This window comes from Phlebotomus papatasi, chromosome 3 (assembly GCF_024763615.1).
Source record: "Phlebotomus papatasi isolate M1 chromosome 3, Ppap_2.1, whole genome shotgun sequence".
In the NCBI taxonomy this organism is placed as follows: Eukaryota; Metazoa; Arthropoda; class Insecta; order Diptera; family Psychodidae; genus Phlebotomus; species Phlebotomus papatasi.
Window position 1 is genome coordinate 86,142,943 of NC_077224.1, and position 25,753 is coordinate 86,168,695.

Genomic DNA, 25,753 nt, shown 5'->3' on the forward strand with positions numbered 1-25,753 from the left:
CTTAAGCAGCCGATGATCACCTTCGCGATCACACTCCACACACGTTTCTCAGGTGCAAGAAGTGGTGGTCTTTTCCCGCGTTCACTCCAATCGAAGAATAAAATTACCTTTATTCGTATTTCGCGTTTCAAGTCGCCAACACCAAACGTTTTCTCAATATACCGTGTATGTTTTTCTTCTCATATGCTAATTTTTTTCTTGGTGGAAAGATCACCACAATTTGTGGAAAGTTCTTCTGACAAAAGTGATCTCGAGAATAAGCTAAAAAAAAACCAAGATTGTTCAGTGATTGTGATCGCGGTTAAGCCTCAAAAGTGCTGTGGAAAAACTAGTGCAGAAGAATTCTATTGGATTTCACATTTTCCGGGGTGGATGATGTGAAGATAAAGACACCCACAAATTGGCGGGTGTGAAGATAGATGTGAGATTAGACTCAGAAAGTGGGTGCATCTTTTCTCTGGTTTCTCAAAAAAAAAAGAAAAAGAAATTTTTATCTTCCGCCAGTGGCATACAATTGTTCCATTCTGATAAATCATGTGACATAAATCTTGCAATTTCTTTCTTGCATTTCTAGCAAAAATTTTGCACCATTGGCTAGTTTGGTGTTTGTTATAAATAAGAAGAAAAAAATAAAGCTAAAAATCCATGCTCAATTGCCTCAAAGATGCGAAAAAATATTTATTTCACTGCAGGTCTCTCGCTGCCCAAGAAACATTTATTGTACTTACGCAAAGGGGATTTCAGAATAATAGTTTTCTCAAAGATTATTGAGTATTTGATTTTTAATTATTAATAAAAAAAATTAATTTATAATGGACTTGGATATTTCTACAAAAACTTTTAAGTAAACTGAAAAGGATTTATGAGTCTACTGAAGGATACTCTTACTTTTTTACCGATCATTCTCAATAAATTGATTATGGTTAATTGTCAAAAATACTTTCTATAAACCATAAACCGTATTAATTCTGCTAACGATCTTCCATTTCTACTGTTCAATGATCAAATTTAAAATATTGAAACTTTAACTGGTCAGTAACTTATTCAATTAATCAGTAAAAATAAACTAATCAATTAGAAAAATTGATTAGTGGAAACAAAATAAATTTGCAGAAAAATTCAAATCCATTTAATTTTTTATCATAAGCTTATTTTTTTGGTAAAAACTTTTCGTGTTTTTCATGCTTGAAAAGAGTTTTAAAAAGAACCAGGAATTTTATAATGCGAATTACATTTCGGCTGAAGTATACGTACTTTGTAAATTCAATTAAAATGTCTTGTTACGTCTTGTTATGTCTTGTGTTATGTTTTAGAGCTGGTATTCAGTCATAATGCCTGAATTTCTGAATTTAAAAATACTTAAATTGAGGGATAACATTTATAATTATTTAGTGGAATATGTCAAATGACTATTTTTTATCTCTCCAATTAATTTCTAATTTATACAGCATATTAAACAAAATTTGAGCTGTTATACGGGCTTCAGAAGGCTCAGCTATATAATTTAAATTTTCTAATTTCTAAAAATTTTACTTTTTTGTTGAAATTTTGACTTATGGCCTCTACACATTGGGAGCAATTTTTGTCAAAAATTGCTTTTTTGAAGGAAATTCCCTGCAGCGTTGTAGGGGAAAACGTCAAATTTCTGTCAAAAACGCAATTTTTGACGAAAATTGCTCCCAATATATAGAGGCCTTTAGGGCTGAAATATTTAAGGCAAAACACCATTTAAATTCAGAAAAAACCCATGGCAGCCAATATCTCGATAGCCAAAATTTTGAAAGACACACAATGCTGAACAATTGAGATCCTGAAAAAGTTGAAATTACACAGGATAATATTTGGCATAGTTTCTCAAAATCCGAAAAAAAATGTTTGTTTCCAGGAAGTGCGGGTGCTATCGTGGAAGTTGCTATGGCTCTTTTAAGAATTCTGAAATTTGGCCTTCAATATTTTGGCCCAATTTGGATTTTAGCTTTTCGGAATCTTAACCCATTCGGAATTTAACATTCATGATTTTGTCGTTCGGGATTTAAATAGGTGTTTTCAGTATCTTGGCTTTCCGGAATTTTCACTTTCGGGACTTTGGCTTCTTGGGATTGCGGAATTTCGATTTTTCGAAATTTTGGGCCTTTCGATATTTTGGTTTTTTTGGATTTTGGCGTTCGGAATTTTGTCTTTTCGGGATTTTAACCTTCGGGATTTTGGCTTTTGAGATTTTGGCTTTGAGGACTGTGCCCCATTCAGGATTTTGACCTTCTGGGTTTTTGTTTTTCGGTATTTTAACTTTGAGGATCGTGGCCCAATCTAGATTTTGGCTTTTATGGATTTTGGCGTTCTGGATTTTGGTCTTTTCGGGTTTCTATTTCTAGAGTTCAGAATTTTGGATTTTCGGTATTTTGACTTTTGACTTTCGTCCATTCGAGCTTTTAGCCCATTCGGGATTTTGGCTTTCGGTATCTTGCACCTTTCGGGATAACCGATTTCAGAATTTTGGCTTTCGGTATATTGGTTCTCTCGGTTTTTTGGCTTTTCTTGTTGTTAGCGTTCAGGATTTCGGCCTTTTCGGGATTTGGGCATATGAGATTTTGATTTTTTCGGGATTTTGAAGTTCGAAATTTTGGTCTCTTCGGGATTTTGGTTTTCGAGATTTTGGCTTTTGGGATTTTGACGAGGACCCCTGTAAAACTTTGGTATATGATTTAGGATTTTGAGACCTTCGAAAACTAGGCTAAGCATGTAGTCTGAAGATCGTATTAGAGTTAAGGTTTCCTGATGCAATTCTATTTACATTAAGTGAGCTGACACGGTTTATACACAATACTATTCCTCAATTCGTTTTAATTATTTCTAATATGCTATTATGTATTTCTAAAATAACTTTCAGGAAATTATTTCTTAAAGCTCTAAGTCGTGAAATATTAAAAGAAGACATTTTGGGAAAATTGTTTGACCACATAAGAGTTATTTCTGATATTTTTTATATTTTTTTAAGTATTCATCATATCAAGTAGAGATTATTTAAAATATATATATATTTTGTTTTGATCACAAAATGAGAGACAAACTGGTTGTCCGAGAAACACCATCAATCGCTGATACTCTGCCCTTATTTAGTACTTCTTCCCTTCCGAAAATATCGTACGCTTGGGAGACATTGTTATCGGGGAAAAAAGTTGCTTTTTCGGGTAAAATAATTAAGAATAAGCATTCTTTTATGATAAACATTTACCGGACCAATAACAAAGATTGGTAGTTTTACTAATGACAGAAGAATTACTAGTAGGGGAAGGTTTTCAGGCCTTCAGGCTGTGCACACTCTGGCTAGTGCCAATATAATTTTAATATCTAGTTTTAAGTGACACATTTCCTGAAAAACTTAGATCAAATTCATTAGAGGAGCGCGGGAAAAATTTAAAGTATTCGTAGAAAAATTCGAAGTATTTAATCTCTAAATTTTTCTCAAAAGTACGACTTTTTTTTGGAACGAAGGAAGTAAAATTTGACATGGTGAAAAGTGGTAATTTCTTAAAATCATTTTCCCACTTCTGGCCACCGGCTTTGTCTCCTTTTAGTAGCTGAAAATGGGAAAATTTTGCATTCCTTTGGAAAATGCATTTCTTTAGGTAACTTAGTGGAAAGTTGGGAGAACGTTATTTGGACCAATTTACTTAAACGGTGATCATGATGATCTCTTTTATTGATTTCTATAAAAATAGCCTTTGTGCTTCTTGGGTATGATATGCTCTTTCTTTGCACCTTTGCAAATCTTTCATTGTTCTTTTGATTTATTTTTAAGAGATGGTTTGGTGCAGGTGAAAGAAAAATTGTGAGAGATTGCTCACAGCCACTGGCGATGCAATTTCATTGTGTTCATTAGCGTAAATGAAACAATTTTTACAATCTTTTTGGTATTGCTCTTGGGAATAAAACATTCTGTCTATGTTTTTCGATTCTATTGAAAATTTTCATTTCTGTTCCATTTTTTTTTACCACATCATACATCTTTATTGTGATACTGAAGAGTTTTTTTTTCATCATCTTTCCTTCCATCATTCAATAAACAAACGCATTGGATGTTCACAAGAGAAAAATGAGATTTTGTGCCAATGGAGAGAAAGCATTTTCTTTCAATGTCAGTCGGGAGGGCTGTAATTAGATAAAAATCCAATAGAATTTTTCTTTCTTTTTGCGCATTTTATTTCAATTTTTTTTTCCAATGTGCAAAACAGAAAATTGAGACCAATTGTGGAAAATTGCACCTGCAATTCACATCAATGGGTGGCAATTTAAAGTGAAAAGAAGGGAGTGTTGAAAGTGCAAGAAGAGATTAGAAGATATAGCTCCTGAAATGATATCAAATGTATCATCGGCACGAAGGATCAAAAATAGCAATGTTACAATGCGTGGAGCATATTTTGGTTCTGGTGACAAAGATAAATTCAATCCATCCCTCAAGAACATCTCAAATATTGTCAGGTAAGATGTTCACCTTAATCTTCAGCCAAACAGAGAGGCGCTTTACGATCCAACAAAAACCCCTAAAAAAAAAAAGAATGTTAATAAGTCTCTCTCTTGGAAAGTCAATAAACCTCTGTGGAATTTAGCATCGCGCCGTGTTTGATTATTTAACAAAACTAACAACATTTCCGGATACTTTGTTAATTGTTGTACATCAGCAAGTTGTGCGCGTTCATTATCTGGTTCACTTGATATCGCGCAAACTGCATTTTTGCAATGATTAGAATAATTGATAATTATGGGTACATATAAAGTACAACAGTGCACACAATAAAATTGGAATTTCATGTTTTCAGACAATTTTAACGCGTATTTCTACACGAAAATAAATAATAAGATATCGGCAATTCCCAAGTGAAAGACGCACGAAAGTTTTTATTAAAAAAAGAAGCCTCCATGGCTGAACATATCGCATACAAAAACTTGCATAAGAAGGGAAGAGAGGTGATTTGGAAACAAGATGAAAAAAGGAATTATAATGCACACATTCTGCATAATCAATAGCCTCCGAAAAGAAAAAAATTACTATGAATTTGTTTTAATGCTCTTTGGGAAATTACTTAATATTTTAGTTAATCGCCTGGCAATCTTTTTCCAACGGGCTGATAACTTTTGGAAATGAATGGTTTATGTTGATTCAAAAATTCCGATCAATAAAAGACAGTGTCCATGCTTCATACGATGCCAAGCTTCGCAATTACTAAATTATTCCTATGTTTTCCAACAAATGTGTATTTTAAAAACTAGGGAAATTGACAAGTTTTTAAAATATATTTCGGAATTATTTATTCGAAAACAAATTTAGTCATTGTGAATCTTGGCGTCGTACGAAGTATGGGCACTTTACGACCGTCAACTTTAGAAAAAACCGTTTCAGAAAGTAAATAAATATTTTTATTTCTTGTTGAAATTATGAATGCAGCTTATGTTGATAGTATGTGATCAAACACATAATTTTTTATGGTTATAATCGTTCTAATACTAGCAATACTAAAATCCTAAAATGAATAAATATTTAAAACAAAATAAATTCATTGATTATTCGAAGATTAAATCCATAATTGTAATTCATTTAATTGCTTGGCCGAAATTACACTCAAACTTGCCGAAATATAAATCTGGCCGAAATTTGGCACAGTTACCCTATTTGAGAAGCACGATGTTTACTTTTAAATAGCTAATACCCAAAAGACACAGGCTAGACTTGGTTATCTTGGATATATGTACAGTCCTATGCACCTATTACTATTAGGGTAAGTGTGCCAAATTCTGGCCACATTTTTTGTTCCTGAAATTTTCATGATCTTTTTAGTTTTTGCATACTCTAGATATTATACAATACAAAAAATATGAAGAAATGTCGCTTAGATGAAGGAGATTATGTAAAGAGACATTGGAAGAATTTCGCAAGGGCAAGGAACTATGAGAATGAAGGTGGCCGGAATAGTCCACCAATGCTATGTCTACATTTTTCTTCATTTTAAAATACATATATTAAGAATGATTTTAGAGAAAATAAAGACGATAAACTGTCTACAACGTTCCAAGTAACACTGCTTATAAGAAAGTAACAAAAAAAATCAATTTGTATTAAAAATATTATATTTCAAATTTGAGACTTTGGCACCTGCATGCAACTAATCCGAAATTTGGCACATTTACATTATCCTAAATTGATACAATAAAATTATTCCAGTGGTCTGAAGCTGTATAGTCGGATCCAAAGTAAACAAATTTTGAAATATGAATTTTAAATGTTTTTGGTTCTAATATCCAGAATGTTTGTTATATTTAATTATCTTAGGAAAGATAAAAAATAATATTAAATATTATTGAAAACTTTTTGATCAATTGAACACAAAAAATGCATGAAAAACATCAGAATTTTGGCTTAAAAATATTAGCGTTTTCATACGTTTCGAAGTTGACGAAATTCAAAGATTCGAAATACAAATTCCCTAAATTTGACTTACGATTTAAATCCAATAAAAACTCATTAGCAGTCTTAGAAGCATATTTTTCAGAAGTTCCGGAAAAATTTTCCGCAAAGGTTTGGATTATTCGAGGAGAATTGGATCAAGTGTGTTCAAGTTAGAAGATTCTTTAGTAGAAAAAAAAAAGTTTTGAAATTATTTAAAATTGCTTTCATGTATTTCACGTGAACTTTTCAATCGACTTGTATTAATCTCTATTTTCGTTCTAATGTGCTGTATACACTTATGACTTAAGCTGAGAGACGGCTTAACCTAATTATAAGCAAAATAGATTAGACTACATTCCGAGCAATTTCCCACTAAGCCGCCTGTTGACTTTAACCGTAGTGGCCTCTACACATTGGGAGCAATTTTTGTCAAAAATTGCTTTTTTGAAGGAAATTCCCTGCAGCGTTGTAGGAGGAAACGTCAAATTTCTGTCAATAACGCAATTTTTGACGAAAATTGCTCCCAATGTGTAGACGCCTTAAGTTTGTCTAAGGTTTGGACTAATTATATTAGAATCGACTTACCGTAGATGCGGGTGACCTTGCTCTCCTGGATTTCGTAAGCTTTTCTGTAATCCTAAAGCGTGTAGATGAAGAATTTTAGCGATTGAGAAATGGCTAAAAATGCAGCCTTGCAATCCTTTGACGAGATGATCGTTGACTTTCCACAACCTTTTTTTTAGCATTTTAACGCTGTTTATCGGTAAGATGGGAAGCATCATTGTAGGTTGTCAAAACATTTGTCTTCTTGATTTTCGGGACCAAGGTCCATTGTCCATCCAAAAACAAAATCCAAAGCCTACTGCGACTGCCTTCATATTAAGCGTTGCCCAAAATTTTTCATCTACACGCTTTATCACTTAAGGATGATCTTTGGACCACTCTTAAGTGCCCTTATGGGCACTGGACAATCCTTAATTCCTTGAATCAAATGAAAGTTTGCAAAAAGCAGGGGTGTAAATTTACCTTCGGAGTACTAGGCCACTCCTATCTACAATAAGACGTTGAATATAGAGCGGTCTTCAGACTAGAGGTTTAGCCCAGTTCCCTCCGGTCTCAGAATCCTAAATAGCAACCAATTTTATTGATTTTTTAGTATTAAATTGGTCATTTGTCCTTAATAATCCAATCCTAAGTTATATTTTTCCAAAGAAAAGTTAAACAATTAGAGCAGTTAAGCCATTCCTAAGTTTCAGGTCTGAAGCCCGTATAGCTCAATATTTATCTAGAATCATTGTGCACTTAAACCAAAAAAAAAGTGTTTGAAAAACTTTGATACTATCACATGACTAACGAGTGGCATGACGTTAGAACATGAAGACATCGTTTAAATGTCCTTAATTCTACGTCATTAAAATGATTAATATTTTACTAGACTAATGGAAATCTAAATTAATATAAATTCAGTGTCGAAGAGTCGACGTCACCGTGATCGTTATATGCTGTCCTTATTTAGGAGTACCGTTATGAAAGATTATTGAAAGCAACCTATATAAAGTTGTATTTTTTCTTAGACTGTTTTTGACTTTGAATATCACTTTGAATATATTTTAATAGATAGTCTTAATGTATATACTTTCTGGAAAAATTAGGTCAGATTCATTAGAGGAATATGGGAAAAATATTGAGTGTTCGAGGCCTCAAAGACTTTCCCTATTATATATATGTAGGATTCGAAACAACGTTGAATATTGAGGTAATACTTCTTTAAATTTCACAAATAACTATATTTCAGGGATATGTAATTCACAATTGAATAAAATGCGTCTTCATTCTTTGATTAATTGCACAGGACTAAATTTGTCACCAAATGGGCTACTACACTTTCACGAACATAAATTATTTCCCACACGGCCCTTCCTGACATCAAGTTTCCCCCTGGACAACTTCCTTGCCAGTATTTCATTAAGTCGGCGGCCGTCATATGGTCTGTTCAGGTCCCTCTTCAGTTCCCATCTTCTTCACCTTGTAGCGGTTATGAGGTAGTATTTCTATTACTTCGTTGGGTCCGACAAATTTTTTTCTCACTTTGTAGCCAACATCAAATTCTGTCTCCTTGATGGCGAACAAATCGCCAATCCGATAGTCATTGGCCCTTCTGCTTCGAAGATCATACGAGCGCTTGTTCTCATCTTGAATTTTGCAAATATTTTGTCTTGCCAAATCTTGTAATCCACATCTCTCTTCGTCAAAATCTTCTTCCAGTATTTCCACAATTTTATTGGTTACTTGGCATGGATTCATTCGTAATTCCTGTTTGCGTTCCACCTGTGTCATATTTTTCATATGATTCACTTTCTGACGTTCCTTCTCAATTGCTTCATGTTCCTCACGATCTCGCTTGATACGCTTAATCTTCCTGAATTTCCATGCTTCATACTCAATCTCATGATTCTGTCTCTTAGTAGTTCTTATCTTGGTAGTGACATGTTCAGCGCTTGTCATCATCGTCATATTGGCACGGGACATCGCATCAACATGGATCATCTTGTTTTCATTCTTATAACATTGATCACGTCGTCGAATCGTCACTTTACCAGGCACTATTGTGTAATGTACAGTCTTAAGGAAATTTCTGCCAATCAACCAAGTAGTCTCCATCACTTCTTTGGGTACAACATGGCATTCCATCCGATACTTCCCGCCATCAACTTCAATATTCATTGTAGTTTTTGCCAAAGCCTGGATAATTGCACCACCAAAACCACGAATTCTTTGAAATGATAATTGGTGATCCTCACACTTATCTTTAATTGACTCGTACGTATCTTCATTGATCAGAGATAGATCACTGTAGCTGTCAATGATCCCACAAAACTCTTTATCTCCAATCTTAATCTTCAAAATATCAAGCTCGTCATTAGTTGATTGAATGATGTTGATCATATTGACCTTCGCTTCATTATTACTCTTGAATTCTGAAACTTTCGACTTCGTCTTGCAATCGCTGGACGTATGACCAAATCCATTGCACTTAAAACATTTTGGTCCTCTCTTTTTATTCGGACATTCCATGGATTTGTGACCAGCATCCCCACAATTGTAACAAATAATCGTTTTTTGGGCTTCTCCTCGTGAGTTCTGAGATCTACTAGCAACATTCTTAGGATTATCATCCTTTTTCTCAGCGTCTTTGAGTTTCAGCTGCAGCTTTTCATATACTTCGATACGAGACTTCATTTCTTCAATTGTCTTTGCTCCATAAAGTTGAGCTTTGCTCTGGACATTGTCATCAATGCCATCGCAAATATACTCGCATATAGTTGCTTCGTCAAGGCTACCCATCCTGCCCAATCTCTGCATTTCATAGACAAAATCCAAGAACTTTTCATCGGCTTTTTTCTTACGATTTGTCATGCGTCTATGCACATCGAGAGAACTTAATTTTTGGGCAAACTCCGTTCTCAGGGCATCTCTCAAGGTCTTCCAATTCTTGATGCCAGTTGTTGCAAAAATGAATTTGCGAGCAGTGCCTGTCAATAATTTTTTGCAATACATCAATTTTTGGATGTCGTTCCATCCAAGCGTCATTGCGGTGTCTTCAAATTCCTCCAACCACACCTCAATGTCCTGCGATTCTTCTGCCCCAAATTTCTCGAGAGAATCTTCTACGTCCCTCAAGCTGAACATCCTGTAATCGTTTGAAGCAAGAACATTGGAAATAGTTGTTGCTGGAACATCATCAACATCGGTTCTGGAACCACTTGCACTCTCACTTTGCGTTTCATTTGCATCCTCATCAAATTGTACAATACGCTGTGCTAGCTCCTCTTTAGTGCCTTCACAATACAAATTCCTCTTTGCGCACTCCGTCATCAAGCCTTTCTTGGTGAAATTCTCCAGCAATTCTTCAACAGATGCCATTTTCGTCGTCTTTTGCAGTGTTGCCGTCCTTCGTCGTTATGCAACAATTGCCGTCCTTCGTCGTTATGCAATGGTTGCTCTCGTCTTATGCAACTATTGCCGTCGTCTTATGCAACTTTGCGCCGTTGCCGTCTTTCGTCCTGCGTCTTCGAGGTTTTTATTTTCACTAGAACACCCTTTGTGCTTTTTGCACCGTCTTTCGTCTATATTTGTTCTTTTAACGTCTTTGACAATATTTTTCACGTCTCTTCATCAGTTTTTTTTTTCTCCACTCACTTTTTCGTCAGCATCCTCAATATTCCACGTTTTTCGTTTTCTTTCCCGGCAATTTTCTACCCCATCCCGGACGAGCCCCCATGTAGGATTCGAAACAACGTTGAATATTGAGGTAATACTTCTTTAAATTTCACAAATAACTATATTTCAGGGATATGTAATTCACAATTGAATAAAATGCGTCTTCATTCTTTGATTAATTGCACAGGACTAAATTTGTCACCAAATGGGCTACTACACTTTCACGAACATAAATTATTTCCCACATATATATATATTCTTTAGACAAATTTATTGAATAATATTTTTGAAAAACGTCTTTCAATATCATAATCTTAAGTGTGTTGCGGGTTGTAGGTTTGAGAAACTGATTTTTTGGTTAGCCGAAAAAGGCAGCGTTTTTAGCATATTTTATTGGATCGATCAGCAAAAATATGCTTACCGGTTAGCAAGACTCAAACAGAAAATGCTAACCAAATATATGGAAATGGCACTGCCTCGCGGGTTTCGTTTTAAGGTTAGTAAAATTCAGCTGAAAATACATATATTTTCAGCTGAATTGAAATCGGTTAGGTTTTGGTGCTTCCGGGGAAATTTCATGTACGTCGCTTGGTTCAACAATAGTCGTAATTTTCTTGTAATCTCAATAGGGGGAAGTGGAGCATCTTTGAAAATGAAGCACCTTTGAAATTGAAATTTTTCACCTATTTTCAAATAAAATTGAGCCTTATCGTGATATAATTTATAATTTAGGAGCACAAACAGATTGAGAAGCTAAATTACATCATGATATGGCTCAGTTCCATTTAAGCATAGGTGAAAAATCTCAATTTCAAAGTTGCCTCACTTCTCCCTAAGTAATTCTTGTGAAGCTTATGTACATATTTCTATTGGAATTTCTGATAAGGCGATGAGGAAGTTACAACAATTGCTGATCCATGCGACTAGTTATTGAACTTATTATTTCGCTTTTTTAAAAAATGGCAAATTATTATCATTTTATTATTTATAGCTTGTCAAATTGTTGATGATTTTATTTTATTATCTGAATTGATTAAAAATACACGAATTACATAAGAAACGGAAGAAGTAACAAGTTTTGTAATTCACTTAAAATTGCAAATAATTAAAATGTTTATTAATTGTGGTTTAGTGTATGAACTAAAGAAATTTTGAAAGTGAAAATGCCACTGCTATACAATTCTAATTTCCTAGGTTAATAAACTTTTTTGTTAGTTACAAAGACTGCTGCAGAGAAATAAATAGGTCAGAAATGATTTAAGTTGTGAAGTATCTGAATGATAAATTCTTGAATGTCTACTCGTTCTATTACTTAAAAGCCCCTTGGTTTTTTTTTCCTCCAGATCACCAAAATGATACAAAATTGTTTTCTTTCTCCCATTGCCGTCATGGGAAAATTATGAAGGCTTTTTTGTTCACTTTAATCTCAATTTAGTGAACAAAAAGATGCATTGCATAAGCCAATTTGGGGATTATTTGACTTTTAAAATTGCACAAAATGAACAAATATTGACTGTATGGGGAAAAAAAGAGTCACACTCGATGGAATATTAATTAAGGAATTTCTCCATTCGATCAGAGAGAGCTTTTTTTTGTCGAAAAACAATTTTATTTAGTGCTTGAAGTGGAAGGTTTTTGTTTTAAAATAAAATATCAAGATTGCGGAAATTTTATGCTGATGGCTCAATCAAAGCAAAAGGTAATAAAAAAGTAACATGATTCAATTGAAAATCAATTTAATTTATCAATTGGTAACTTACTGAGCACATGGCAACGCATTCCTATTTTTGGAATGTCTATCTTTAATTCAGCTCACTTACTTATAAGTGCGATTGCACTTTTAGAGATCATGGAGTGATTGTGCCTTTTCTAGAATGTGATCACATTTCACTTGCGCACGAGATGTAACTATCTCTTAAGTTATTTTGCAATTTTAATGATCACGATCTCTCTGGAGAATCTTTCTGATGGTAGCCAATTTAGGACAATGGTTAATAAATTAAAAAGAAGTATTTGTCCTCTTTTGGAGTCACCTCAATTGCCAATGAACTTCTATATCAAGAGTAAAAGCGCGTGAGATTGTGCGGTGATAACAATTTGTAATAATTCAACAACATTCTCTCGAATTAAGGGAGTATGCAAATTTCTTGTAAAATCCGCATCATTAAAAGATGTTACAGAAAAAAATGGGAAATAAATTATGCTACTCTTCGCACATATTCCACTGTGAGAGATGTATAAGAAAAACAGTCAAAGATTTTATTACTCATCAAAGTGCGATGAAATTCAACCGTTGAAAATTAAAAGAAAGTAAGTCACGTCATATTTTCTTGCAGTATTTTTGCAATTTAATTTTCCGATTATTGTTACTTTATAGTTTTCCAATAATGTTAAGGCTATAAAAACAAATAAATCCTTAAGCTGGGGTAATAAAATGCTCCAGCTTCTTATGATAATAAAATTTGCATTTGTACCTTAACAACCGAAAGTTATTTTATTAATTCCATATTTTATTTTTATGTATTTTGTACGATGAGTTTTTCACTCAAGCGCAATAAAGACCTGGATCAAATGTTCAAGTTTCTTAAAGACGTTGATTTAAATTTGGAGTTACTTTTTGATATTTTAGCTAAACAACTTTATCGTTCTGAATAAAATGTTCAGGGAAAACTGGGGCACCACCAAACACGAGGTAGCACCAAACACTGCGATTTTTTAATCAGATATTCGAATTCATATGACAAGACTTAAAGAAATTTATAGGCATTAGGGATGCTTGTCCACTGAAGAAATGGTCGAGATAGTCCAAGTAGTTTAGTAATAAAAATTAGTGTTTGGTGGTACCCCGTATTTGGTGGTGCCCCAGTTTCCTCTATATGTTGGAAAGGTCTTGAAATTCCCTATAAAATCTATATTATACATAATTTTGTAAGATTGCCTAAGCATAGAGAAATTAACAATATGGTCTATTTGAACATTTAAAAATGATAAGAAGGAGTCTGTAGGATAATACATAGATGGCCTTAGTAACAATAAGAAATTGAATGGATTTCGAATCAGATATCTTTCAAATGATACGTGCAAATTATACAAACTCCTCTCGTTCAGTAATAACCTTCCTGATTTGAGACCGTCTCCGATTGAGGTTTTTCTGTATCAATTCGAAGGTATTTCAGAGAGAACTTACCTAAAAACCCGTTGAAAGTTCGAAAGTTTAAACCAACGAGTTATCCAAAAGTGAGCAAGTTCATCAAAAGAATATTTATTTTAATGAAACGGCAAATCAAACGTTCTGCCATCCTGAAATATAATAAAAATCACTTTGCACCATTTTTTACACACTGTTGTTGATATTGTTGATCATTGAACGTTACTTGACAAAGAATACCGAAATTCTAAATGGCAGAACAATCAGCGCTAAAGCGGCGAGTATGTGAACTTGCATTTTAGGCTTCGGGTAGATCTCCGAATAAGTTTGGCTTGGCTTTGGAGTGGCTTTGTCTCTTCGAAAGTTTATTACTGAACAGAACCACTCTTGCCACTCTTGCCATACGTAAGTAGAGTTCGAAAAATTAGAACATGTATTTCAAAAGTCATAAAAGAGACATTCTTACTTATTGATAATTCCGCAAGATTGTAAACGCGTATATGGCTCAGTTTCATTTGAACATAGGAGAAAAATTTCAATTTCAGAGGTGCCCCACTTCCCCCTATCTATGTATACTGCAACCGCTCTAAGTTCCATAAATTCCCCCTCGCGATTGCTCCATTCGGATCCAATCTGAAGATAGGGTAAATGTCCTAATTCAAAACCATTTCCAGACGCTTTAACTTTGACAGAAGATTCAACACATTAAATTCAATTCGTTTTTGAAGACAATTATGTAAATTTGCTACTTGACTCTTCTAGAATGTTACTGTTTAGTGAAAATTTTTTAGATATAATTTGAAAACTTCTTAAATACAAAAAAAATACGCGAGTGTAAAATGCTTTATTGGATAGAAATTAATCCAAATGGAGACAAGGGAAAGTTTCTAATTGGAGACAAACAGTGTAAGTGAAACGGCGCCGAAAGGCTTCAAAAACCTTGTTGAGTTGCTCTTGAGTGCAGGATTTGTTCTTATTTCTGGTATTTTCTACTTTCCCATATAAAACAGTAAGAAAATCTTTCCAAAAAATCATATTTCCGGGGTTTCCTATTGAAGCATTTACAGACACTTCAGAAAAACCCTTTTTGTTCACGAAATAGGTAATTATTTCATTTGAAATCTTCACGTACCGTTAACAACTAAGATTAGAACTTAATTTAACTAAAATTAACCAGAAATATAACGTAAATGTTAAACAAAACGAATAAACAGCAATCACTTTACTGTGTTTTTCATTGGAAAAAGGTCGATTGATGAAAAATTCGATGGTGAAAGGGTAGGGTAAGTGTGCCAAATTCCGGCCAGCTTGCAATTTCGGCCACCTTTTTTGTTCCTCGAATTTCCATGAACTTTTAGATTTTACGTACTCTAAAGATTATACAATGCAAAAGAATAACAAAAAATATCGCTTCGATAAACGAGATGACGTGAAAAAGATATTGGAAGAATTCCTAAAGGGCAAGGAACTATGAGAATGAAGGTGGCCGAAATAGGGTACAAAAGCTATGTCTACATTTTTCTTCATTTTAAAATGTATTAAGAATGATTTTAGAGTAAATAAAGACGGTAAACTCTTTACAAGGTTCCAAGAAACACTCTTTAAGAAGAAAGAATAAAAAAAAACCAATTTGAATTTAAAATATTACATTTCAAACTTTAGACTTTGACGCTTGCATGCAACTATGCCGAAATTTGGCACACTTACCCTACACTTTTAATTTTTCTGAGAAATTAACAAATTAAAATTTGTGAATATGAATGGATTTTCGCTTCATTTGGAGCAAAATTAACTAAATAATGAAACTGTGGTATAGAAAATTTATAAATATAATAATTTAGTACTGTATTTATCATGAAAACAGTGACGCTTCCATTTGGAGTAGCGAAAAATTTCCATTTGAAGCAGGTTTTGAATTAGCTTAATTTACCCTACGACGATTAGTATTCCTATCCCATTACTTAGTCACTCCATAATTACTGAGTGAGTAACTCTTTTGCGATTTTTGAGTGTGATATTTTGGATATTTCATAGGTGAATTTTCTCCACCAAAATGCGAAAATTTAGTATGAAAATTCGAAATTCAGTTCGAGTTTTTCGAACATCAACGAATTTTTGTGTAAATAGAGTTCCAATTACCTTTTATCCAAGTCACTATTGGAGTCCGGATAATGGTACTAATTCAATGAAAACTAACATATAAATCATTATAAAATTTTATTGTACAATTTCGCAGTGTGATAAATCTAAAATGACTTTTCTAACGACAGAAAGTGTCTTCTGAGAACGCATTTATTATGCAAGTGAGATTTATTACACGAAGCAATTCAGTGAGAAAAATCATAAACTGAAATTTAGCTTTATCAACATTGCACAATGAAAAACGACTTATATTGCAAGCTTACATTGAATTAGTGTCAGCTGTATTTGCTGAGTTACTTATACGAAAGAAGCTTTAACCCTTTAACACTAAACCTACAAACCGTTTTTGGTCGTTTTTCGGTCAAATGACAAACCACGGTAGGATAAGATATTCAACAAATTTGTCTTGAAAAAGAGCAAAAAATTAAAATTTGAACACTAAAAAATATATTACATGCATATATTAAGAAATTCATAAAATTTGATAGTGGCATTGTACCATTTAAATATGTGTTAATTTTACATCGGTCAATTTGACTGGGTTTTGGAAGGATTATTGTTAAGGACGGATGGGACACCGGTGTCCCAAAAATAAAAACTAATTTTTCGGACTATTTAGAGGACAAAATAATTTTCTATTGTCAGAAAAAAAAATGTTTTTTTTTTGGGACACAGGTGTCCCACTCGTCCTTAAAGGGTTAAGTATTATTCTTAAGTGAAATAGTCACATGACAATTCTCATAAAAGCGATTTCGTACTGCGAAAATTCTCATACGATAAATTTCATAAATTTCATTGAGAATAGTCCGTAAGGCTTCATGTTTTTTGTAATAAAACTTAAGACATATCAATGAAAAAGTCACTGAATTCAAAATATGTAAGAATTATGTGACTTCTCATGCACGAAAAATATGAACTTTATGATTATTTTATTCACTGTAAAACCCATAAAAACATTTCACACGTTAGGTATACGTGTACTTTATTTCTTTATTTGCATTCATGTGTTTGGTATTGCTCATTTGTTTCTTGCAAAAATAAAAGTTCTTTTAGCATGTTTGAGACTAAGTCTAAACTGTTTAAATCAGGACTGAGCTAAAATAAAAGCCGAAGTGAATTTGGTGGTGCCCGTTCAGATTCTTCGAAGTGCCGCGAAAATTCACGTAGAGAAAATGAGAGATTTTTTAATGTTAGAATTGCTTAATTCCTTAGAGTTAAGTCATTTTCAAAAGAAAATCCTTTTGGTAATTTAGTTGAATACAGTTATTTGGGTTAATTGTAAATACTTGTCGATATTGCAACAAAAACATTGGGATGATATTTTGAGCTGGAAGACTCATATTCTTTTGAGCTGTCCCAAAATTCAGGATAGGTTTGAGAAAAACCTTTTTGTACAACACTATTTTGGTTAATAAGGAATGCAAAAATATGTATAGCAAGAAGGGACACGACCTGCTAATAAGGATAAAGTAGAGAAGAAAATATTTTGTGGCATTTTAGAGATTTTTTGCAACCGCAGCGCCGCCAGACGTTTGTCAAGTGAGTTATTTGTGTCTCTATCTCTCTCTCACAGTTGAATTGCGCGCGATTTAAGAACTTCCCATTTGAAGTGATATTTTCATTTAATTTCTTTGTATTTCTGCTAGATTCAAGTAAAAGGGTGTGTAGTGAAGGAGGTACCCTTCTTCTGACAAAGATATCAAGAAGACAATTTTTTATGTGAGTTTTTCTTTCTATTATGTTTTTTGGCGCAAATATATTCATCGTGGCACCATAAATAACCGGGATTAGTGTTACTAGCACAGCTATCTGCAATTTCCATTAGAATTATCAACACAAAATTTCCGATATTACACGACTTTTAACGAGCACATTTTTGGTTAAATGCTTCCAGTGCCTCTATAAAATGTTTGGCAAATTTTAAATGTTCTAAAGATTTGTAATACTAAATTAAATAGGGTGTTGGTATCCAAAATTGGAAAGATTTTCTAATTTTCTTGGTCCTAAGCTGTATATTGAATTAATAAATAATTTGTTTGTATCGCTTTGCTAATGAAGCCATGAAGTGAGGTTAGATAGAACCGATAGAACGTCAAATGTTACTCCGAATTCTATGTCGCGCGCTCCGAAAATTTTTTGGGACAAATGGGACAAGTTAAATCCAATTCAATTTGGCACGAGAAGTCATATTTGATTTGCCATATATCATCTATGAGTTTTTTAATATAACCTCAATTTTAATTTTAATTGTAAATGTTTAGTGGGACCGAGTGTTTTTCACTAGAACTGGAAGTTGAACATTTAGATTTCTGGCGGATTTCAAGATGGCTTTTAATTTAAATAATTGAGGTTATGGACAATTTTGAAACTATCGCGCCATCTGTACACTAAACTAGGAAGTCTCGGAAATTCACGATGTTAACTATGTTTCCTTCTAATTGATTTTCAGTATAGAATGAATGGATCATTTTCATTTTACATTTATTTTCACTGATAATTAAGTAATTTCACGTAACTGTGATTAACATTACTCTCCCATAACAATTTCACTTTAAATGGCCACCACAAAAGAGACACGAAAATTCCTCAAAACTCACCGTTTGGTACAATAATTAAAACCGTGGGGCATCAATTTCCTCCTGTTTAGATTATTTATTACACTAGTAATTACATTATGCATTTAGTGGAGCTATCAAAGCGAAACCAAACTTCAAAAAAAGACTTTTCTGGGTAGTTCTACGAATATTTGTGGGGGTGTTGACGCTAAGCACAAAGGAGGTAATTCATGGTAAGGTACAACACGTGCAATTTTTTGTTATTCATAAAATTTTTTTTCGCTTGCACCCACAAAAATTATACAGTTGAAGAAAATTTTTTTTATAACGGAACAACAACTCCGTAACCTCCCTGATTTTGAATCATACATATTTTGATAATCGCATATATAAAAGTGATGTAGGAAAATAATTACAAAAAAAAGACTTTCACCATTTTCTGCACTTTACAATTAGTAATTAAAAATATGTGCCTTGAAATATAGCGAGAAGTCACATAAATCAGGAAAGACTATCCACAAAACTCTTACTTTTTAAGTATAAAGAGTCAATTTATTGCGGAAACGAAAGACTTCAATGCGTTATGAGACGAACCTTCACAGTGAAAACTTTCGCAGGTTTTTCGTGTAACATTTAAACCATTTTTTTGTAATTCTTCGACTAAAAAATACATTAAAATTCTAGTTTTTTCTATCTAATAAGAATATAGTAGGATTGACATTTCGTCTAAAGTCCGTGAAATTTTTTAATTTGAATACTCGATTGAATTTCCTGGACAATAAATTAAAAATTGATGAGAATTGTGGATCAGCAAGGAGAACGTGAGTGTTATCGAAAGTGCTCCGATTATGCATGGAATTGACCAAATAAATTTTCGTGACTTTCATGCGAAAGTGGATTTAATTGAAAAAAAAAAAAAACAATAAATAAAACCCGAAAAATTAATTGAGAAATTCAACAGAAGAAATCAATTGAACACTCTCGATTAAGCACCATTCGAAAGAAAAAGCAAATAAAAATTGTATAATTTGCATTTGGGTTTAATTTTAATTGACAACACATGAAACTGAAAGTACTTTTTGTTCCACGCATGAGAAGAAAATGTGAATTGTGGTCTGGTGATTTTTTGAATACCAAAAATAAAGAAAACTTCCATATGGCACCAAGAGATCTCAAAATTATGCTAATTCAGTGGAAATGAAACTCGTGTCTGGCGTTTAGAATTGTATCAGAAAGGTGGTAAAGCGGAATAGTCATAGTGGGAATTCCAGTTTTGTTCACTAGAGGCAACAAGTCCATCCCAAAGTAGGTTAGTGCTGTAAAGTTCTTTTTCTTCCTCAATCGTCCAACGGTTGCCGCCATCCAGTTGTTCAGCTGCTGTGGTATTTACCACTTAATCATATAGCTCGATGAAACACGACTCTTACTTGAGACCTCTTCCAATGACATTGATTTATTGCCATTACCTTCCTCTTTCATGATCTTGAATAGAACACTGCAGTTCATGACTGAAGTATACAATTAAAAAGAAAATCTGTCATCAAACAAACATTTTTGATTGTTTATGTTTTGATTTTTTTTTCAGGAACTCCTTTACATTTTCATTTTACAATTTGTTATTCGATTTATACCCAGCGCACAATAACTTTTATTTTTAAACATGTTTTCAAGACTTCCTATGAGAGAGAGCGAGATGAATAGATCTACCTTTCATTCACTCTCATTGAAATTTCAAAAACATATTTACAAAACAAAAGTTATTGTGCGTTGGGCATTATACCTTGCGCTCAATAACTTTTGTTTGTAAACATATTTTCGGAGTTTGCAATGAGAGAGAGTGAGATCTAGATCTAGTCATCTCGCTCACTGTCATAGGCAGTTTCCAAAACTTGTTTACAAGGCAAAAGTTATTGTGAGTTAGGCATTACAATACAAACCTATGCGAAAATCTACAGACGGGAAGCTTAAAGTGCGAGTTCGCGTACTCGCCGCTTTAGCGCTGATCGTTCTACCATTTCGAATTTCGGTATTCTTAACGCTTCAATTGTCAACAATGTCAACAACAGTGTACTGTGCAAACGTTTGCTGCTAAAAGGAAATTTTTGGGGAAATTCAGGATGGCAGAACGTTTGATTTGTTATTTTATTAAAATAAATGTCCTTTTCAAGAACTTGATGACTTTAGTGGAACTCGTCGGTTTAAACTTTCGAACTTCCAACGGGTTTTTAGGAAATTTCTCTCTGATATACCTTCGAATCGATACAGAAAAAAACCTTAACCGGACTGAGCTCTCAAATCGCGAAGGTTATTATTGAACGAGAGGAATATACAGTACAACCCCGTTATAGGCCATCGCTCTATAGTCCACAATTTATCGACCGTTGATTTCAAAACACTGATTTTAAGTTAGGTTATGTTTTTTTAATACGCGACATATGCAATGTTGTCATAATTATTTTAATATTTTTGGCAAACTTTATTGAGTAGTTGAGATAACTGTGATCTGGGCTTCTGATACAGAATTGAAATCTTTTAGTTTTCTCTACGAGTGCTGATCTTAATTCTTGACTTCTTTACGCAAGATATTGCTTTTGGAGGTATTTTAGTACATGCATGTACTAAATGTATAATTTCTCTGCATAATTCATTTTATATTATAATGGAACCACTACTGTAAAAATAGTAAAAATTCACTCAACTTTTGAATTAATGTTATTAACTTTGAATTTCTTAGGAAGAAAATATAAATTGTATTAGTACATATTTGTGCTAAATCCTAGATCTATTTCATCAATTTATTTTGGGTTCAACAATTTTATATAGTGAATAATACTAACCAAAAAAGAATTTAATTGAATTTCAGTTCATTCCATTGAAGATAAATTGAAATTGATTTAGTACATGAATGTACTAAATACATATTGGTAAAAATTCACCTAAATATAATTTAACTGCGATTGTAATAAAGCCTTTTGATATCTCAGAGAATAATTATTAAGGGCTAATTAAGGGCTGATTTTCTAATATGATAAGGATAATTTCTTAACTTCTTTCTCTTTCAGAACTTAACAATTCTCTACTACTGACTGACAGTGACTGTACTAAAATTTAGTACTACGAAATTTGTCAACACATAATATATCTCTAAACTTTGAATTAAAAGGAAATTTTAATATCGCAGGCCAACTAGGGGAAAGCACGCTACTTTAGGACGATTTATGCTTAGCACAAATCACTTTTTTTAATGTGTTATGAATGAATTTGTCCCATTATAATATTATATTTTAATAGCTAGTCCAATTAAATTTTCAGAAAAGGGCTATGAGTGAAATCAATAAGGAACATAGAGAAAAAATTGAATTGTCCGTAGCTTGAGTCGTTCGAAGGTAGCGCGCTTTCCCCTACTACATTTTCCTATTTATAATTTCTGAATCCTCGTGAAAACTTTAAATTTCTTTAGTACATACATGTGCTAAACCTGCAATCTACTTCTAGAATTTGTTATTAATTAAAATTATAAATAGTGTGTGGTGTAATCAAAGCTCATAAACTGTAATTTGAAATTGATGAATTTGAATTCATTTGAATGAAAATTAAATTGATTTTTAGTACGTGCATGTACTAAATGTTAACTTTCATTTCTCCACCTCTTTTTTGCAAGATTTTTGGCATTTTTTTTTAGCAAATTTTCGCGCTTTAAACCTATGGCCCAAGGTTAAAATACAAATTCTCCAAATTCTTTAAAAAATGAATATACATAAGGAAAACCTCTTGAGTTGATTCAATATCGTTGGTTGAATCAGTAACTGTGCTATCCCCATTAACTTAGTCTCTGTGTACGTTGTAAACGACGCGTATCGTTGTGTGGTGTTTGTGACGAACGCAAACACAAAATAAATGCAGTTAGCACAGTTGCTGATACAATCGGCGATATAATAACATAACACATGTTTACTTCTCGTCGGTTGCATCAGTCATTGTCGTATCTACATTTTTGTGTCTGCATTTGGTGCAAGCTACGATACATAGGTCGCCGTTTGCGTGAAATGCTGATATAAAGAAATGTAAATACAACAACGGTCGCTGCAACTGACGCGATGTTCTATTGAGTTATTTAGAAATTTTCAATGTATTGTTTTTATGCATTTCTCTATTTGCTTTCGAATCAAGCTATTGTGCATTGATATTAATTAAAATAGTATACTGGAGCTTTTTTTAATTTTGTTTTAAATTATCTAAATACAAAAGCAGAAGTTTTTTTCAGTACAACCCTGTACTAAATATTTATTTCTGTTTCAAATTTTTTGTAATATTTTTTTTGCGAATTTTTAAACTAATTTGTTTTATATTCACATAAGGATTTTTTTCTCCTAAATGGTATTTTAAATAGAATCATAAAATATGAATATACGTTAAGAAATTTACAAGTTAGTTTAGTACAGCAGTGTACTAAATAATAATGCATATATTCTCTTTCAATTCTATTCCTAAAGTTTTTTACTCTGCATTTTTAATGTTTGGCAATTGACTTGAGAATTGAATTATTGCTCTTTATCTTCTAGACTAAAAGAGTCTAAAATTTATTTAGTACAGCAATCTTTTAGAATTGTTTACGATTTTGCATTGTGAATGCTCTCAAAGATTTTTACGTAAAACCATTTTAAGTAACAATTGAAAATATTGAATTAAAAAAATTATTTTTCTATTTTAGTACATTCATGTACTAAATTTTCTTTTCGATCTCTAGCCTTCGGGAAATTTATAAAATTGTTCATTTTATGATTTATAAGAGAAATCAAGTGAATTCCCAACGAGCACAGTTATCGAATAGTGAATCGATCAGCAAAAATATGCTGACCGGTCAGCAGTTCTCGAACAAAAAGTGCTAACCAAAGCAAGAGAACTGTCTCGCGATATGTTTTCAGCTGAATTGAAATCAGTTAGAATTTGGTTTCTGGGTTTTAACATTTTGTGAATGAATTTCAATTTACCCGAGGTGAAAATGGCTAATTTATTTATTACATGCAAATTTTACATCAGGGCAAACACAAACAGTAATAAAAAGAGAAGGAAATTAGAAGTGAATTCTGAATGTGAAAGTTTGTAAAATTGCAATTTATACCCCAAAGATTTGGATCAAATTTTAAATAAAATCTGTTACTTTTATGCCAAATCACTGAATAATCGCTTTTCTTGTTCACCTTTCTCGTCTCATCATCTTAAAAGTATCAAAACTCACAGTGTTTAGTACCACTAATTCTTCTGTTAATTCTCTACTTGACTGATTTTCTGAATTTGTATGAGTAATGTCTTGCAATTTAAGATCCCAAACAACATAAACTTAATTTTATTTTATTTTTTTTTTATTCGTTTTGTGTGAAAAATTTTTACAACAGGTACACAAATACAATAAAAGTTATAAACCCGATGTCGATGAGAGAAAGAAGTATATGAAATAAAAGCAAGATTAATCATTTATCTCTTCTTATTCTTACTTCGCTCTAATAATTAGAAAAAGGTTGACTCTCAAATTTGAAATGTGTGCCTTTTCTCTGCCATACCGCAAATTGTGCTCCAGATGCTCTTGCACTTCCCCATTTCAACGATTTTTCTTTGAATTTGGATTTCAGTGCCAACACGCAGATGGACAACGACGTGACTCCTGTTTATCTAGCAGCTCAGGAGGGTCATCTGGAGGTGCTGAAGTTTCTTGTACTGGAAGCCGGAGGGTCACTCTATGTTCGTGCTCGCGATGGAATGGCTCCCATTCATGCGGCCTCTCAGATGGGATGCCTCGACTGTCTCAAGTGGATGGTGAGTCTTCATGTAAATCATTAACACTTTAAATACTCCGCTTCAAAGACTATTGCAACTTCCAAGGGGCTATTCAGTACAATTATATTCAAAACGAAAGTGAAAAAAAAAATAGTTCTCACTGAGATTTGAACTCAAGATTTTTCAGGTGCGAAAGGTCCTTGAATGCGAATCCTGCAATTTTTGCTTTATGCTTTTGAACAATATGCTGTTTGATCTTGGACCTTATCAACTATTATCGGTTGAACTTTAATTTAGATAGTTATTTACATAGACATTAATCATCCTGTTGAATTTCAAATAAAAGAATTGCAGTTGACTGTCCTTTCGTCCTGACGGTCTTGAGTTCAAATCTCGGCAGGGACATTTTTTTTCAGCTGTTTGTCGGTTATTATCGGTTGAAAAGAAATTTAGATAGGTAAAAAGATCGATGACATTATCATCCTCTTGAATTTCAAATAAAAGAATTACAGTTGATTACACTGTGCAACGATGATTTTGTCCCTGGGTTCTCATGCTATTTTTTCTATTGCTAGGGTCAAATGATTTACGAAAATACTTATCATTTTGATTTCATTTGGATTTTGCGCCTGGTATTTACGAAAAACGGTTTTTTCCGTTTCTTGATACTTGGGTGCCTATATCTCCGAATCTGCTGAACCGATTTATTTCTCACTAAGGAATAATTTGTTCTCCTTTAGATGCCCGATAAATCTTCTGAACAGATGAAGTTCGTACAACCGACACCAGCGGCGCTGTAGTCCCATAAATGTCAGAAAACATGTAAAAATCGAAATTTGTAGCAACTTTGATCAAGAATATCTCGAAAACTAAAACCGTCCTTAACAATCTGATTTATGGGTTTGATAGAGAATTTTATTAGCTAGATTTTTGTTCATATACAACTTTTTGCTCAGATTATTTTTTAACCTCGAAATTGAGGTTCAAACAAAAAATGAGCATTCAGACAACTTAATAAATCCTTCACAATTTCGAGTGTTATTGCTTTCTTTCCTCGCAATTAGACAGTACAAGCTTTTATTATATTATTTAATACTTAAATATCGATATTATGGTGATTTTTATATGACATTTTAAATTTTTAAATATTATTTTATTACTTGGAAACTTGTATAAAACTTTAACATATGTGTTATACATAAAGTAACAATTACAAGTTCAAAAACTAGTTTTAGATTTATTTCGACGAAAATCACGTAATTATGAGGTTAAAATTGTAGGATTGTAGATAAATGTAGGAATTTTTTTTAAAGAATTATAAAAAGAAATGAATTTAGAAAAAGGATTTTTTTTGCAAAGTTTTCATATGTAACTGGTATGTAAAAGGTAAAATAGATACTTATTGATTCTAAAACGTCAATTTAACAAGAAATATTCTTTGAAATATTTAAAATTTTGCAATATGCAGTT

General features: G+C 32.8%; 1 protein-coding gene across 4 annotated transcripts in view; it reads left to right on the forward strand.

Annotated features, from left to right (window-relative positions):
• The window catches only part of LOC129806159 (espin), a 135,957-nt gene that overhangs the window by 73,317 nt on the left and 36,887 nt on the right, over positions 1-25,753 (forward strand). For 3 of the 4 annotated variants that reach the window (XM_055854539.1, XM_055854540.1, XM_055854541.1), the window contains exon 5: positions 24,139-24,322. In XM_055854539.1, coding sequence (XP_055710514.1) covers positions 24,139-24,322 — 184 coding nt within the window. Of the gene's footprint in view, positions 1-4,144; positions 4,480-24,138; positions 24,323-25,753 lie in introns of those variants that run through there. The other variant, XM_055854542.1, reaches the window with a different exon arrangement.